This window comes from Cupressus sempervirens, chromosome 1 (genome assembly GCF_028749045.1).
Source record: "Cupressus sempervirens isolate cs-2001-9-10 chromosome 1, ASM2874904v1, whole genome shotgun sequence".
Classification (NCBI taxonomy): domain Eukaryota; kingdom Viridiplantae; phylum Streptophyta; class Pinopsida; order Cupressales; family Cupressaceae; genus Cupressus; species Cupressus sempervirens.
This window is the reverse complement of record NC_143118.1, coordinates 132,044,786-132,061,982: the sequence shown is the minus strand read 5'-3', so window position 1 is coordinate 132,061,982 and position 17,197 is coordinate 132,044,786. Positions and strand designations below refer to the sequence as shown.

The 17,197-nt window shown below is 35.4% G+C and overlaps 1 protein-coding gene and 1 pseudogene across 3 annotated transcripts in view; both read right to left on the bottom strand.

The window, feature by feature from the left end:
* Positions 1–14,534, bottom strand: part of LOC149576521 (S-adenosyl-L-methionine-dependent methyltransferases superfamily protein) — a 200,402-nt gene extending 185,868 nt beyond the window's left edge. For 2 of the 3 annotated variants that reach the window (XR_016361708.1, XM_089817636.1), the window contains exons 1-3: positions 14,088–14,454; positions 13,924–13,985; positions 13,775–13,825 (exon numbers count right to left, since the gene is read on the bottom strand). Coding sequence is in view for 2 of the 3 variants with exons in the window: in XM_089817636.1 (XP_089673762.1) it covers positions 13,775–13,825; positions 13,924–13,985; positions 14,088–14,166 (192 nt within the window). In the remaining variant the exon portion in view is untranslated. Of the gene's footprint in view, positions 1–13,774; positions 13,826–13,923; positions 13,986–14,087 lie in introns of all 3 variants that reach the window. The other variant, XM_089817627.1, reaches the window with a different exon arrangement.
* A 394-nt stretch (positions 14,535–14,928) lies between these two features.
* Positions 14,929–16,290, bottom strand: LOC149576520 (replication protein A 70 kDa DNA-binding subunit A pseudogene; annotated as a pseudogene).
* Between the last annotated feature and the right edge of the window lie 907 nt (positions 16,291–17,197).

Sequence of the window (17,197 nt, the reverse complement as noted above, 5' to 3'; positions counted from 1 at the left end):
AACAGACAAAAGAATCTCCTTTTGATCTCATAGTAAATAGGGCATCGAAAAAGGAAATGAGTCTCATTCTCCACCTCCCCTAAAGTATAGAGCATACAGATCCGCTCCCTACTAGCAATATGATGATCAGTCTGAGCCCAAAGACGGTGAGAACCAACTCTGAAAGAACCTAAAGAGATCTGCAAAACATGAGACCACCACCGTGAAAGGTAGCTAGGACGAACAATAATCCCATCAAAAATCTCCAAAAATTGTTTCGCATAAAAGGATATCCACGAGCGTAACCTGCAAGGAGGGTTAACTAGGTAGTGGTAATGTAACGTCTATAGATATCAAGACAAACATACTCATCCAACTCCTAGCGAGAGGGGAGAAGATGAGCAGGGGAATCCAATGAGAACCGAAAAGGGGGGAGACGATCAATGTCAATCGCAATCGAACTTAGCAAAGAAGAAACCTGTGCATACCAACATCGCACGCAAGAACCAGACTCAGCATCCGCAGTAGAAATAGAAGAAGAATAAGCTATATAGGAGTAGCGGTCCCAATCCCCGACAATATCCACAAAACCACGAAGACGATGAAGGAACCAAACCAAATCAAAAATGGATGCGAGTCTAAAAGGATGAACACCAAACTCAATAAAAATGACACTATGAGGAGTGAACCTATGACATCTGATGATGCGCCTCAAGAACAAAGTCTGAACCTGCTCTATCGAGACCCAATCTAAGCTAAGAAGAGAAGGGCCTCAAACCACAGATCCATAAAGAACAGTCGGCCGCACAAGAGCATCTAAGAGAGATAGCTTAAACGAGGTATCCTGGAAGTGATGTCTGAAACATTGTTTCTCAAGCAAAGCAAGAGAACCCATACCCTTATTAACTCTAGGCTGAATAGCTGCTCTCATACTGAACCACGGACCGAAAAACATAACCCCCAAGTAAGTGTAGGATGAAGTGATCTCAATCTCCTCACCCTAAAAATTGAAGTGAAGATGAGAAGTCTTTAAACAATTAAAGACCATGACCGGAGTCTTACCCAAGTTAACCACAAGTTGTCGCTGATCACAAAATAAAGCCAAGCCATCAAGAAGTCTCTCTAACCTATCTGGAGAGGAAGCAAGGAGAACCACATCATCCGCAAAAAGAAGGATAGAGATCAGAACCTGATGAAGATAACAACCATCCCCTAGAAGTGAAGACTTCAAGAGGAAGTCCTCAAGCTCATCAATATATAACCCAAATAAAGCAGGAGAGAGAGGACAACCCTGCTTAAACCTAATGGTGCTATGGATCGGATCGAGAAGCCCTCAAGAGTCCGGAATCTGCCAACCACAGTCTCATAGCTATACACTTCTACAATTGCTCCTGGTCAAAGCTTTGGCTCTAATTGCTTCTTAACTCTTTTTATATTCAATTCACAAGATACAATTACCAAGAACACAAGATAACATGAATCAAAGAGAACTTAGATGAATTATAGACAAAGCTTACAACTCATATAAGTAACAATCTCACTTAATCAAAGTTAAGTCTCAAATGCTCCTTTGTATTCACTTTCTCTTGAAAGAGTGCTACACAAACAAAGTTCTACTGGCACAATTTCTCCAGAGCTCTCTTGCATAAAGATAAAGATGATTTTACAATGAGGGGGCACTCCTTTATATAGGCACAAGAGTTGAGAAAAAGGTGGAGGAAAAAGTGGGAGCAACTCAACCAACTTTGACCTAGTCTAACTACAAGAGAAATTATAAGGTTACATGCAATTTCAAATGCAACTCGCATTACATCCTTTTACATACATGTAACTCGCATTACATGTAATTACACTTTTCATGTAATGTATCCTCTTAAATCTACAAACATGAAATAGAAACAAAAACAAAAATCTTAAAGATTGTTTCTCAGTGCCTTGAATTTGACTATGATATCACGCACTATGGGAAGATCAGCAATTCCCATGGTCTTCGATATGGCTTCGATCCTCACTGCATCTGCATATGCTGGTTGCACAACTTTGGAATTTGCTGCCATAGAATCTAACTAGTGTTTTCTCGAGGATTTATACAGGACAAACTTGTTCATTGTGTGCGAACCAAAATCTTCACAATCTACATCAGCATTGATCTTGATTGTATATTTCGAGCTTACCCTTTCAACTACAATGAGATTACCAGATTCATTAATAACATGGCATCCCATCCATTCCAAGTCACAAGTAACACCTGTTTCAACTACTTGACAATCTCCAAGTGTCGCCTACAACTTTGTGATCAGCTTCCTCAATGTTTCCTCTTTGTAACTAATAAGTCCTTGAAATCTGAAGAACATTTCACATGACGGAAGAATGTCACATGAGACCAAGGCATCTAGATCAAAACTTGTCATTTCATCCCAATCATTGAGGATTAATTATCCGTTTCTTGAGTCAAAGAAGATATCAAATTTCGCTCCATTCCATTCATTTCTTTGACGCGTCTAAGAACTACAAATGTCTCTGTGATGGCTCGGACTCCTAAATAGATGATCTCTCCTATCCAAGACTTGGCGGCTTCAATCAGCTCTCTCCTTGGATGTCTGGGACATAGCAACAACACTTTGAGAAGATTGTTGCCGAATGACCTCATTCAGGCATAAAACTTCCTGTTTTAATGATTTTCCTTCTCCCATAGCTCATGATTACTCTTTAATACATTAGCCAATGCATCTTGAGCTTCTTGCAAACAACTCAAACGTGACTGTTTTCCGATTTCTACCTTAGTGAACTTGTAATCAGAACGAGTAAGCTCCTCCGCAGGTTTGTCCACCAAGGGCTCAACAACTTCAACAAACTTGGTCTTATCTGAATCAACCAAAATCCTTGAAACAATCTTTATCTTTCAAAGATTTGGATTTGGTCTTTTTAACAGGGAGATTATCTGGCGGTATGACCACTTTTCTTCTCTTTGTTGTGATTTTGCTCAACCATGCAAGCAAGTTGAAACCTTCATCCGTAGAAGCAGATACACTGGAGACCATTGATCCAAATACAAGTATTTCCGTTGTAACAAAACAAGAATTAGTCTGCACAGCTGAAGGCATAGGAACATGCTGAGAAGATTCTGTCATCAAAAGCTCAAAACATGTCAAAGATGTATCAAGTTGGGAAACTTGACCACTTGTGAGAGTTGGAAAATCCTCAAACACATTTGCCAAATGCTCATATGGTTGATTTGCAGGAATGAGAGGAGTAGCAGAAGAAATAGGAAGGGCCATTGTATTAACTTATAAGACTGGAATAGGAGTGAAAACCGTGGAGAATGAATCCACATCGTCATCTACCTCATCCAGAAAAGGTGTTTCATGTATAGAAGGTGCACGAGTTTGTGCAAGCTTTGGGAGGGATGGGATCATAACTTCCCCTTCTTCATTTGTATCTTCCTTATCCGATTCTATCTCCAGTTCCTCTTCTGATTCTTCCTCTGACTCTTGAACTGGTTCAGAGATCTAAGAAGACTTAGAACCTATTCCAGCATTCAATTTGAATTTGAGGGAACCCTTAGCATCAGAAGATGAGGCACCATCTTTCCCTGTAATCTCTAGCTGTGACTTCCTTCCAGGAGGTCAAAACTTCCACAATCCAATCCCATCTTAGGATTAACTCTTTTAAGGCCTTCATTTTTCAGCCATTTGTTAGTGTTTACCAAGATGGATTGAAATCTATCCATGATAGATGTACCTTCATTTTGTTGCCACTGAAAAGGGAAAGGGCACTTCTTATCAAAGTCGGCTTGATGAAACTCTGGATCAAGGATGTTGTCATCATCTTCAACTTGGAAATCTAAAGGGATCTCCAACATGTTGAGATCGATTATCTACTGTAGGGTTAATCTACAGTAATCCATCTCCATGACGTCAAGCTCTGTTCTCATATCAATCCATGTCATGTCCCCTCTTTAGCTCTGTCTAGTAGTGACATGAGAGTTAGCCTATTATGGAGTCTTGTACGCTGGCAATGGTGATCAAGGACTCAGTCAGGGTTTTCAACGTCTGGATTTGGTATTTCAATCAATAGTAGATCAATTGAGAGCAATTTCTTGATTTTAGGAGGCAGTTCCTTGATTTTAGGAGATTCCTACCTTTTAGGAAGTTGTGACGTTTTCCAAAGTTGAGGTTCTATGAGATCACCCCTAATCTCAATTTCAGAAGATTTGGGTGTGTTCCCTATTTTTTAGGAGTATCCCTAGATTTGAGGGTGAGACTACCAATTGGCCCAGGTTGTCCGGCATCAGTCACAGGCAAGTGACAAACTTAGTTTCATGTTTTGGAGGTGTTTGAGTTGTTCCTTGGCTATTTAGGAAATATTTTAATATATTTAAATATTCTCCTAAGTTAGCATTTTAATAATTTAAATAAGGCTAAGTGTTTAGCCACTTTGGAGTAATAAGGAGTTTTCTGGCTCCATTTAGATCAATTTGCCTATGTGTGATAGCTCGTTGGAAAGAGCTCAATCTCTACTATTTGATTATCACTTGCCAAGACTTATTTGATGCTTGGAGCTATTTGTCATTAATAAAGTAATGATTTCCCTCTATTTGGATGCCTTTATCGAGGAAATAATGCTATATTATAAAGTTCAAATAAAATCCACTTTAGGGTTCGATTTGCCTTGGAGAGGGAATATAAGGAGATGGTAACCTAAAAGAGAGTATCTTTTATCATTTTGTTGACCTATTTTGGACGCCATTGCTCTAGAAGAGCATTACTCACCTAAGACGCAAACCTTAGTGCTGAGAGCAAATTTGTTGGGACGTAGCCCTCAACAAGATCGGATTCAAAAATTCTTATGCATACAGTTTGATCAAGGCAAGGGATCGATTTTTAGTATTGCAGTCATACTTTGCAGGCAGTGGATTTTTAGGGAAGGCGGCCACTTTGGTTCAGCCTAGCATTTCTTTATAGCAACTCACCTGGATCCGATTTCCAGCTGGCATCAACTTGTTTGAAGCACATATGCATTGGTACTATTGTGAAATAAATCAGATTTTGCTAGTATGGTTTTAGAATCATTTCCAGATTAGTATGTATTGCTACATATGATTTTTATCACTTCTATTTAATCAGTTATGTTATTTATTCATTGTAATTCCTATATTCTAAAAAATACAAAAAAGAAACATTCTTCTACAACTTTTGTCTAGCTTTATAAGATCAAAAAAAAATCTACAAAAAAATATAATTTATATAATTAAACATTATAGCAGCAGCAGAGCAAATATCCATTTGGGATATTTCAATCCAGATGTCCTCGATGCGATGAACATATGTGTAAGCTCTTTTCATTTGAGAATTCATCTCTCGAAAATCAAAGTCGAATTTGGCCTTGAACTTCTTCCAGGTGATCAACTGCAACTCTACTTCCATATTTTTTGCTTTGGGCACAGAATTGATTGAATAGTTGCCAATAGCCAAGGGTTTAGCTGAGGTAATGCCGAAACCAGGCCTATGCATAGCATCCTGATCATTCTCCACATCCATGAGCTATCTAGCTAGATCCATAAGATGATTCGATCTGCAGCATACCTAGCTAAGGTATACGGCTCACCTTTGAAATACCCAACTCTTAAGTATGTAAAAGTTGGAAACTACATGAAAATACAGCCGTATTGACTCACCTTTTCCCATGCTGCATCAGATATTCTTTTGACAGATAAATGTTTATTGAATAAGCACTAGAAATGCCCAAAGAAGGCATCTCGGACTCTTCTGTAATGAAATTTACTATTTGCCAAAGTGATTTGATCATAGTAATCTCAAATAAGAACCTAAAGACAATCTCCCTTGGTTGAGAGACCAAAGAAAGATCCCATGGCAGCAGCAATGTAAACAAGGTAAGAGTTCATGTAGAAGAGCATTGAAGTTCCCACATTGAGTATCTACTGATAAAGTGTAGTGTTGATCAACTCTCCCCAAAAGATGTGTTCTTTGTTTTCCATGATTTCAAAGATAAACTTGTACATCCATGGCTCGAAATCAGTAGAATCTTTGAGACCGAAATTCCACTGAGAAGGATGATGAGATCCTTATATTCTTGTTTAAAGTTAGACTGATGAATGGTCTTTGGCCATCTGGAGAAGTTGTTCCTTATATTCTCTAACCAGTATAGGTTGACATACTTCTAATAATCACCTTTCTGCCAATTCCAGCATGCCAAAGATGAATCCTTGGTTAGATCTGCGCACTCTACTTTATGTGGCAGTTTGAAGATTTGTTCAATGACTTTTGGATCAAGGTTAATGATAACCTTGTCGTCAGCGTCCTTGATAGTCTTTGTTTTTGGAGTAAAACATCGTGCACATCCAAGAACAAAATCAAGTTCCATGACTGCCATAGGAAATGTAGACACTAAATGAATATTACTGCTTTTGATGCACTTCATCTCATGACCAAAAAGATTTTCCACTCTACGCAGAAAATCAGTCATGTCCACATGACCGATCATAATGTCCATTACATTGTTAAGAACAAATGCAACTGATCATGGAGTTGCATGAGACAACTCTTTATCATATTAGTATTTCATCTTTTCTTTAGATTTTGATGATGAGGGCATCTCTTGTGTTTGCACTACAACACAAAAATCCCAAAACATAAACATGTCATCAGAAGGAATCGCAATACAAGTTGATTTGCGATCAGCAACAAACGTTCGGAAACGAATTGAACACTTTGTAGATCTGATGAAATGATATCAAAAATAAATCATCATGCATATGCAATAAATGAAGATGAAATGAACGAAAAGCAGAATGAAATGTTATTAAGATGGAAAATGGAGGTGGAAAGTGGAAGGTGGAATGAAATGAGAATGTGTGAAGGTGGAATGCGTGGGAATGCGTGCGAATGAAGATTGCTGATTTTGAACATGACTTAGTGTTTTCAAGGCATTATTACATGAACATGTAAGTGCAACATGTAATGGGAAATGAAAGGTGAGATAAGATGTGAATGCGGATGGTAAATGCACTTTACATGCAAGTGTGAATGGAGGATGAGGTGAAAAGCATGGAAAGATGCGGAAACATATATTTGCTCATGAAGACGCAAATGTATATGGAGAGATGGAAATGGAAAATGGAAAAAGGATAATGAGTTTTATAGCATCTTTGTTGAAAAAGTGAAGTCAAAGTACATGGAAGATAAAAATGAAATCTTTTTTACTTTTCAAAAAGTGACTTTTAAGCAAAATCGAACATTTTGGATGTAATTACCCGTAAAGTTTTTCGTGTAATAGCGTCATGCGAATGGATACGAAAAGTGAGATGAGTGAAAATAGAAACGGAAAATGAGATTACATGCATGTGTAGATGGTGAATGAGATGGAAAACATGTAATCGCATTTATCGGACGAAATGCGAAGTGTTGTGACATGGAAGATGGAAGTGAAACGTGATGATGCTTACGCATGAAGTGACACAACAACAAATTCTTGGGAAAGAACTTGTGACTTATCCAAAGTAGAGAAAACTAGCAAGTAAGCACAAAGCACAAAAACTCAAAAAGAAAAACGTATCTTTGGAAAGTGACCCAAACATGTCAAGATGCAATGCACTTCAACGCACAAATTCGAATTTGGAAATTAGGGAAAAAACTAAAAACAGAAAAATGAACAATTTCTTCATTTTTAAAGAAAAAATGCACTTTCCATGGCATTGATTTCAATAAGTGGCAATCATTAAGCAATAATGTGCATAAAATTAGCAAAATAAGCACAAATTAAATAGCAAGAAAGAATAAGTCCACTTACATGAAGATTAAATGTCAAAAATGAAGGAAAAAGATGCTCTAATGTTGAAAATGTCTTCAAAAATGCTTGAATCTTTCAAGCTCTTGCCAATTTGAATAGGAGAAGGCAGCAATCACGGAGTATTTGTTAAAAGATGTCAAAACGTGCCCTACTAATACTCCAAGATCCAACGTTTTCCATATGCATGCTCATGGGACATTTTGGCGAAAAACGTGTTTCACCAAGGAGCATGATCAAATCGATTTGGAGTTTAAAAGTCAAAATGTGTATCATAATGCAATGCAATCACCATAAAACACCAAATCGATTCATCCTTGTGCAAAAGCATTGATCAAAAATGGATTTATTTGGAGTTATCTCCAAAAACGTGCCCTATGATAGAGCTTCCAAAAACGATTTTCAACATGATAAATCCATTCTTGATGCAAGAAAACTCATTGCCAAGCAAGAACGCCTTCAATGGAGAAGATCTCATGCAAATCCACCAAGAAAATCTCTCACAATGAGCAAAATCGGATTCTTGGAGAGCAAATGCATGCATTCCTTCAAAATCGGACCTTTTGGAGGGCACAACACATTTTAAAACATACTTTTAGTTAAAATCGCACTAATCTCATGCAAATGCACCAAGAAGAGCTCTCACAATGAGCAAAATCGGATTTTTGGAGAGCAAATGCATGCATTCCTTCAAAATCGAACCCTTTGGAGGGTACAACACATTTTAAAACATACTTTTAGTAAAAATCACAACTTTTGGGGTCACAAGCACATTTAAAAACTTGCAACAAGGCAAATAGGACCTTTTGGAGTGAATGAAATGTTTTAAAATATGCAAGTGATCAAAATCGCACCTTTTGGAGGGCAATGCACATTTTAAGTTATATCTCACATTTTGGATGCAATGACACAAAAACTTACCTTTTGATGTAATGACATCAAAAAGGTCCACTTATGTTTCCAAGTTGAACTTTATATGCAGTGACATGTAAAATGTCCACTTTTGATAGACTTTACATGTAATTAAATATAAAAAGGCATTTGATTTAAAAATCAAAAATTAAACTGAAACTATACAGTTTATATAGTCACTTTAAGTGAAAAATCAAAAAGTAACTCAACTTAAAATTATAACATAAAGTGCACTATAGTTACTTTAAGTGAAAATGAAAATGATAAAGTAACTTTAAAACATAACATAAAGTGAATTTAAGTTCTATTTTTCAAAAAGTGAATGTAAAATTGAAAATATAACATGATATTTTTAATTCGTGTTGTTGCATCAAAAAGGTCCACTTTTGAGGCACTAAAACGACCATAACTCTTGACTGACAACTCCGATTGAGCTCTAAGTTAGACCAAAACGAAAGGGAAACTAAAAACCATGACATGAGCAAAACCAAAAAATTAAAAACCAACAAATGCAAACTCAAAAACAAAGAAAAGGACAATGAAGACCTCAAAAATCAAGCAAAGACTCAACAAAAAGCAAAACGAAAAAGACTTGACAAAAGCCTTCAGTAAAACAATTTGATATATGAATTGAAGTCAATTGATCAATCAACATTAAACAATTGAATACCAAATTCAAGCTTAGAGATACGCAAAACCAGCTTGAAAAAGTTGTGTTGTTACCGACATTTTGTGGTGACAAAATGCAGGACTACACTTCCCATTCTTGCATATCTTGCATCTAACTTAATTAAGACTCTCGGAAGACCACTTGTAATGTTCTCTAATATATTTTAGAGTGTAATGACAAAGATCTAACACCATGTTTTTGCAATATTTCCAAAAAAAAAAAAATTCTCAATAATTTCATAACTTAATACATTTTTTGATTTATTCTATGATTTTTCAGCTTGTGTTTAAACTTATTTGAAGTTTTAATCTAATATAGTTTGTTCCTAAATATGTTTATTAAATTTCTAAATTTGTGGCTTATTTTGTATGCGTAGGTTGATTTTATATTAAATGGCAAATCTAGCTCCCTCTACAATTGAGTCAGTTGCAACATCTCCCAGCAGTCCCATAGCATGTCCATTTGGATTCACAGGCACATGCCCTAAAGGGGTTAGAGACTTTGCATGGAAATGTCTTTGAAGGAACGGAGTATAGTAGTGTCATATGCATGAAATGTGAGAAACAAATTTGGGGAGGCATATCTCATTGGAAGAACCACCTTGCTGGTATAGAAAAGGGTGACACAAGGATTTGTGATGCGACTACGGAGGAAATAAAAAGAGAGATGATGCTTTGCTCAATGCCCAAGAAAAGAAGTTGAAAAGGGAAAGGGCAAAATTGGCCATAAGGGCATCCATTTACGAATCACAAGGCATATTTCCTTTTAAGAATCATTTATTATTTTCTAATTACGACTAATGATTGTGCTAAAACAATTATCATAATCATAATGAGATGGTGTGAGTTGCGACCAAGTATCCCAGTCACCCTTGATGAAGAAGAAGATGCACTTGAGGGGATAGTGAGCTCTTTTCGTGGCCCACAAATCTGCGCACGGGCCACACCTACCCGTGGCAGGCCCTGAGGCTTCGCTTCCACATCCGTCAGTTCTAGTAGACCACAAAACTCTTCTATTAATGGTTACTTTATGCGTAGAAACACACCTAGAGCACAACCATCATTGGAGGGTACTGGGTGGAACCATGATGTGCATGAGCAACTTGACATTCAATGTGTTGATTTTTGGTTTTTTAACAACCTCTCCTTCAATGTTGTAACAAATCCATATTTTTTGAATTTTGTAATTGGTTGTAGGGTAGCGGGAAAGGGCTACAAGCCACCTACTCCTATAGCCTTGAGTGGAAAGTTAGTTTACTTGTTTCAAACTTTAATACTTTTACAATTTTACAATTTACTTATTTTTGTTTAAATTAATTTTTTTTAATCAAAGTTGTGTACTTAATCTCATTTTTTATTTTGTGCTTGTAGATTGTTGAAAGATGTTGTTTGTAAGGATGAAAATGTCATTGAAGAGCAAAAGTTACAATGGAAATAGTATGGTTGCACCATACTTTTAGATGAATGCATGGATGGAAAAAAACCATACCATCATCAACTTTTTGGTTTCTTGCAAGGATCAAGTAGTCTTTCTTAAAACATTGGATGCCTCGGACAAGATAAAGGCGATTGAGACTTTGGCTCTAATGCTAGAGAATGTTGTGATGGAGGTTGGGGCTGAAAATGTGGTGCAAATCATTACCGACAATGCAACGGCATATGTGGCAGCTCGTAGGGTCTTACAAAAAAAGAATAACACACTCTTTTGGTCTCCTTGTGTGGCACATGTTATTGAACTTCTTTTGGAGGATATAGGGAAATTGGATTGGGTGAAATTGGTTGTAGAGGAAGCAAGGAAGATAACAAAATACATCTACAATCACCCTTGGGTCCTTTGCTTGATGAGAGACTTCACCAAAGACAAGGAGTTGGTTAGACCTACAGTCACAACATTTACAGTGATTTTTTTAACATTGCAAAGTGCTCTTCATATGAATCCTTTGAGGAAGATGTTTGTGTGTCCAAAATGGCTACAGTCAAGTTATTCAAAGAAGGCTGATGGACAGAGTGTTGCACGCATTGTATTTGACATCCAGTTTTTTAATCAAGCTACAGAAATTGTGGAGGTAACTTGGAAACTTCCAAAGTTGAATATGTGTTTTTTTTTGTACTTATTAATCAAGTCTTTAATTATTAATTTATAACCCTACTCTCTAATGAATAATTGTTTTCTACATTTCAATTGTAGGTGGTGAAGCCCTTGGTTAGAGTTCTCCACTTGGTAGATGGGGAAAAAACCCCAATAGGGTCCCCTTATGAGGCCATGGATGGGGCCAAAGAGGCTGTAAGAAATAAGTATAGAGGGGAGAGCCTAAAATTTCAACCCATATGGGATATTATTGATAGGAGGTGGAGCAATCAGCTCTACCAACCCATTCATGTAGTGGCATATTTCCTCAACCCTTGTTACCACTTCTCTTCATCATACATGGATCCCAATGGAGAGGACATGGAGGGCTTCAGTGAATGCATGCAAAGGACAGTACCTAACATTACAATGAGAGACCTCATCGTGGTCGAGATGGAAGTGTATCAAAATGCAACGGGCAAACTATTCTCCTCAACCTTGGCAAAGAGGAGCAGACACACTCAAACCCCAAGTACAATATTTGGAATTTGGAGTCTTCCACATACATGATAAGTAGATAAATACTAAGCTACAAAACTTGTCCTCACCTTGCTTTCTAACTCTTTAATATTTATCTTGCAGATGCTTGGTGGTGAAATTGGGGTGGAAATGTCCCAAATCTGAAAAAACTTGCTCTTCGCATCTTATGTCAGCCATGTAGCTCATCTAATTGTGAGCATAACTGGAGCTTGTTCGAATCCATTCACACAAAGAAGAGGAGCAAGTTGGCACAGAAACGCCTAAATGACCTTGTCTTTGTGCATTATAACCTCAAGTTGCGCATAAGAAAGGTAATGTCATCAGCAGCTAAGCCACTTGATCTAGATGACGTAGATCTTTTTGGTGATTGGACAGCACAGTGTTACAGCCTTCATTGTTCACCGGGGATGACCTATATGAGTTGGAGAGGCAGGCTACGAAGGAGGGAGGTTTTGCAACGGGACTGGATGACATTCAGGAGGAGGGCAATGAGAGTGAGGACGAGGAGGATGAGGAGGATGAGGAGTCATTGCCAGGGCTAGGGCCAGCACCACAATAGACGAGTGCTATGGCTAGAGCCGCTAGACCCCCTCCCTCTCCCATAGTTTTTACTAGAACTACCGGGAAGGGAAAGAGGAAGATGTAGACTAGTTGCATATTTAACTTGACATTTGTATTTGCTTATATTTTTACAAAGACATTTCAGCATTTGAAGTTTGCTTCAAAGTTCAGAGTCTCTGACTACATCGACATTCCACATAAGGATGCGATTTTGTTACTTATTGCATTTATATATATCTAGATCAACTTGTTACTTATTGCATTTTTTATTAAATTAAGTCATTTTTAAAATTCCTCATATTTTCTTAAGAAGTTGCCGATTTCTTTCCAATATTTGATGAGAAAAAAAATTTGCCTTGCCAAGCAAAGAGCGAGATTTTGAACTATGGGTTATACAATACTATGCACTGTTCTAATCTTAATTCATGCTATATGGTACTCTGATTGTAATTTTAAAAATTATGCTTGCAAACATGATTTTGTATGGACAAACCCAAAACAAATGAAAAGGCCAAAAAATTTAGTCGGATCCACGAACTTGAACCAATATTGATACAAGAGTCAACAACATAATTGAATGTGATAAATGAGGTTGTGGAATACTAAAATATGATGAGTGTGATTGTGCAGATGAAACATGGGTAAGTGAAGTTAAGGGATGATCATATTTAAAATATGATAAGCAAGGTTATGCATAGAGAAATACAATTGTGTATAGAAAATATTCATTTTGAAATATGAGGAGCAAGGTTGGTGATTGTGTAAATAAGAATGAGGTTGTGGAGTACTGAGTTATGGATGAATGAGGTTGCACGGTACTGAAATATGATGACCCTATGGAACGCTAATACATAGGTAACCGACATTGCAGAGTATTGAATATGGATGCGTCAAGATGTGAAGCATTAACATATGATTAATAAGGCTGAGTTAAGCAAACTTGCAGAAAATTGAAATATGATAAATGAGATTGGAAACATTTAAATGTGCGAAGAAAAATTTTGCATATAAAAATATGGGTAAGTGCGGATGGGAAAAGTGTCTCTGTGTGTGTGTATAACGAGTTATGTTGGGGAATGTTCAGATATAGATGAAGTTGTAGAGTGCTTTATTATGGATGAATGAGGTGTTGTGATGGTATACGATGAGTGAGATTGAAGAGTACTCAAATATGGATGAAATATTGGGAAATGAATAAATAATCATATAAAACCTAAAATAAGAATAATCGCTACTTACAAAAAAGTAGTGTCCCCATTCTTTGTCTAAATAATGCCGATCCTTGAAGAACTGCAATTAACACAGAACTCCACTTGCATTAAAAGCTGCGCTTATGTTACTGCCTAGGTTGCATCATTAGCTTAGAAAAAAATGCAAGCAAAACTTACTTTATTTTCGTGGCGTTTATAGAATATATCCCAGTATTTTTTCGCATCCTTCTCATATTTTTCTGCATAATAATAAATAAATAATTGAAAAAATAATAAATGAATGGATCCGCGAGACCATCTGTCTAATTATTAATAACACCAAGATGAAAATGAATACGAACCTTTCCAGAAGGTGGAAATAACATCCGTGGGAGTGGAATAAATCTGTATTTTATTTTTCTCACCCTCGGTGGAGGCCATGGTCGACTAAATTTTAAACAAACCCTGATGCGGTCGCATTTAGACTTCAACAAATCAAATATTCAAGATCACAGTTTTCCTTTGTTTATTATTCGCTTTTTTAGTTTTTCTAGTTCAAAATTAAACAAAGATGAAGTTCTGAATCAGTATGGAACCGTTTCAGAAGTTCAAATTGAGTATATCAGAACTGCAAATTTTCTAGTCAAGAGGACACCTGCTCATATCACTTATGTGTTACCGTGACCGCTCAACCAGAGAGCGTGCGCGAAGAGGGATTTGCATATGTGAAATTGAGTATATATATGTATTTTTTAGTGGATTTATTATGAGAGGGACTTGGATTCTTCGATGTATTACGAGAGGAGTTCCTATCATACATGAAACTCATTGTTTTTATAGTATTGAATTTATAATTTTTTGTTTTTTTGTTTTTTTTTTTTCTAAATTAAGGGGAGAGATATCTAATTTCAAGACCTTTAAAATTTATAAATATAAATAATTTATCAAACTACATATTAAGAAAGTAAGAAGGTTGCAAATAAACAAAAAATAATAAGATTACTAAAATTAACAATTCTACAATTTTATATATACAATATATTTCAAATTCATAAGATCCAACAGTTTGTTTCTCATATAAAGGCTCCATTGCTCAAAATTTGGATGTGCTTAACTTACACATATCCAAGTAGTTTATTTGAAATATTTGAAAATAATTTTAGCAAGAAGCAAATACATAGAAGTAAATAAGCATAGTAGAACCTAAAAATCATTAATTGAATCTAATAATACTTTGCTTTCAGATGCATAGTCAAACTTTTATACTTCTATGACATGACACTTAATCTTTGTTCATCATTGTAAGTCTCTTCTTTCATGTGAACTTTAAATATGAACTTATTGAAAATGACCTTGTGTATGATTTCTCCTAGTTTGACATCATCTTGTTCTTCATCCTTCAATATCTTAAATTCCTTTGTTGTAATACCCATAATCTCTTCTCCTACTTTTCCAAAAATAGTAACCCAAGTGAAACTTGTGTGATCTTGCACTATACATTAGGAAAAACTTTTATCACATCTTTGACAATTACCATTTCCATCATTGCTCACCTTCTTTTTGCATTGTCTATCTTCAAATTTTAAGGGGGCAAGCTGCATAATAAAAATTGTCCACCTGTACAAAACATAGGGTAGCTTTTATCACAACCCAACAAGGTGCATTAGATATAAGTCCCCAATCATTAACTTGTGTCACAGTTTTTAACATTTTAGCTTGTCCAAAAGATGTGATTTCCTTTGTAATAGAAGGTGAAGCAAGACCTTTCAATTCAGTATCAAACCAAGATCTCAATTGATGTGCCTCTGGAAGATCTGGATTTATTAAAAGTTGTGTTGTGTTAATTGTCCCTATAGATTTTCCTCCAAAATCACTTATGCGTTCAGCCTTTATAGCAAGAATGGGAAAACTTTCTAATTCACACAAGTTTTGGAGTTGTTCATCTTCCTTATTGCAAAAGCCACCCCACATTGTTAACTCCACTATGAACCCTGGTCTATCTTTCAATTAAAGATTTCTTTTTTGAATTTGTGTGACGTTCTTTTTTAATATAAAATTTGATGGAGCAACTACTAAAACAACACCAATTATATCAACTATAGAATTGCTTTCCATGACATCAATATCACTTATTGATATAAAATTGAAATTTTGTTTTGGCATAAAATTGTCTTTCTCCAAACACAACTCAACTATAGAATTACTTTGCAATAAGATTTCCCAATCATTATTCAAATGATTATATATTTTTTGTGCAGGTTTAAGGCTCCCTTTTGAGATTGTAAACATTTTTTCAATCTCTATGCAATCATAAAATTTATCTACAACTTCATTGAAACATGTAACTCTTATTTCTCCACCATCAAAATCAACCAAATCAAAACTTTAAAAAATTCCATCTCCTCTTGCATTATTGAACTGACGAAGATGAGCCTTTATAGTAGCTCTAGCTTTGATTGTCCATACACTCCTATATGGATGCAATGCTGCAATAGGAATTATTTTTCCAACAACCTTATTTCTTGCAACATTTAGTTGATCATATGAATTGTTGGTAGAATCCATGTGTGCATTATCATACCATAAATGAAATAATAATCAATGTAGTAACATTAAGAAATATTAAATACAATAACATTTATATATTTAAAAAAATATTTTTAGTAATTAAAAATTATTAGATTGAAAATCATAGAAAATAGCTCAAAAGATAATAATAATAAATAACTAATTTTTATTAAAATAAATACACATTATTAACAAATAATTTTAAATATTACCGATCAAAAAAGCAAATAATTTTAAATATCCAAACATATATTTTCAAATGAAAATCTAATATTAAATGTTAAACTTTCGTATATATAAGGGTTTGTTTGGCAGCAAGAATACAAGTGGAATAGGCATATGTAAATTCTTGAAATTTTGAACTCTGTTTGGATGTCCCAAATCAGAATTGGAATAGGAATAAAATAAGAATATGTATTCCAATTTTGGCCCAAAAATTAGCATTTTCTATTCCACCTAAATAGGTAGAATTGGAATACGTATTCCTATTCCAATTTTATTTATTTTTAGAAAACATAAATTTTTGGGTCCATGAATTTCCCATCAAATTCTAGGTGAACCAAACAAGAATAGGAATATGTGCCCCTATTTTCTATTCGAGAATAAGTATTCATATTCCCATAGTTATATTCTCGCAGCCAAATGGACCCTTAAACTTGAATTCACATATTTTAAAATTTTGTATTTTCATATATTATAAAAATTTAGAAAACAAACATTTAAAAAATTAGAAATTTATAAAACTAAAAAGATACAAGTATAAATAGAAATTTTAAAACTGTAAATATTTAAAAAGATTTGTGAAACATGAACTATTATTAATGAAACAAATAAAGCAAATATTCTTCGAAAAACTAATTAGAACATGTGCTTTATCGACTTTCATTATTTATCTGTAAGGAAA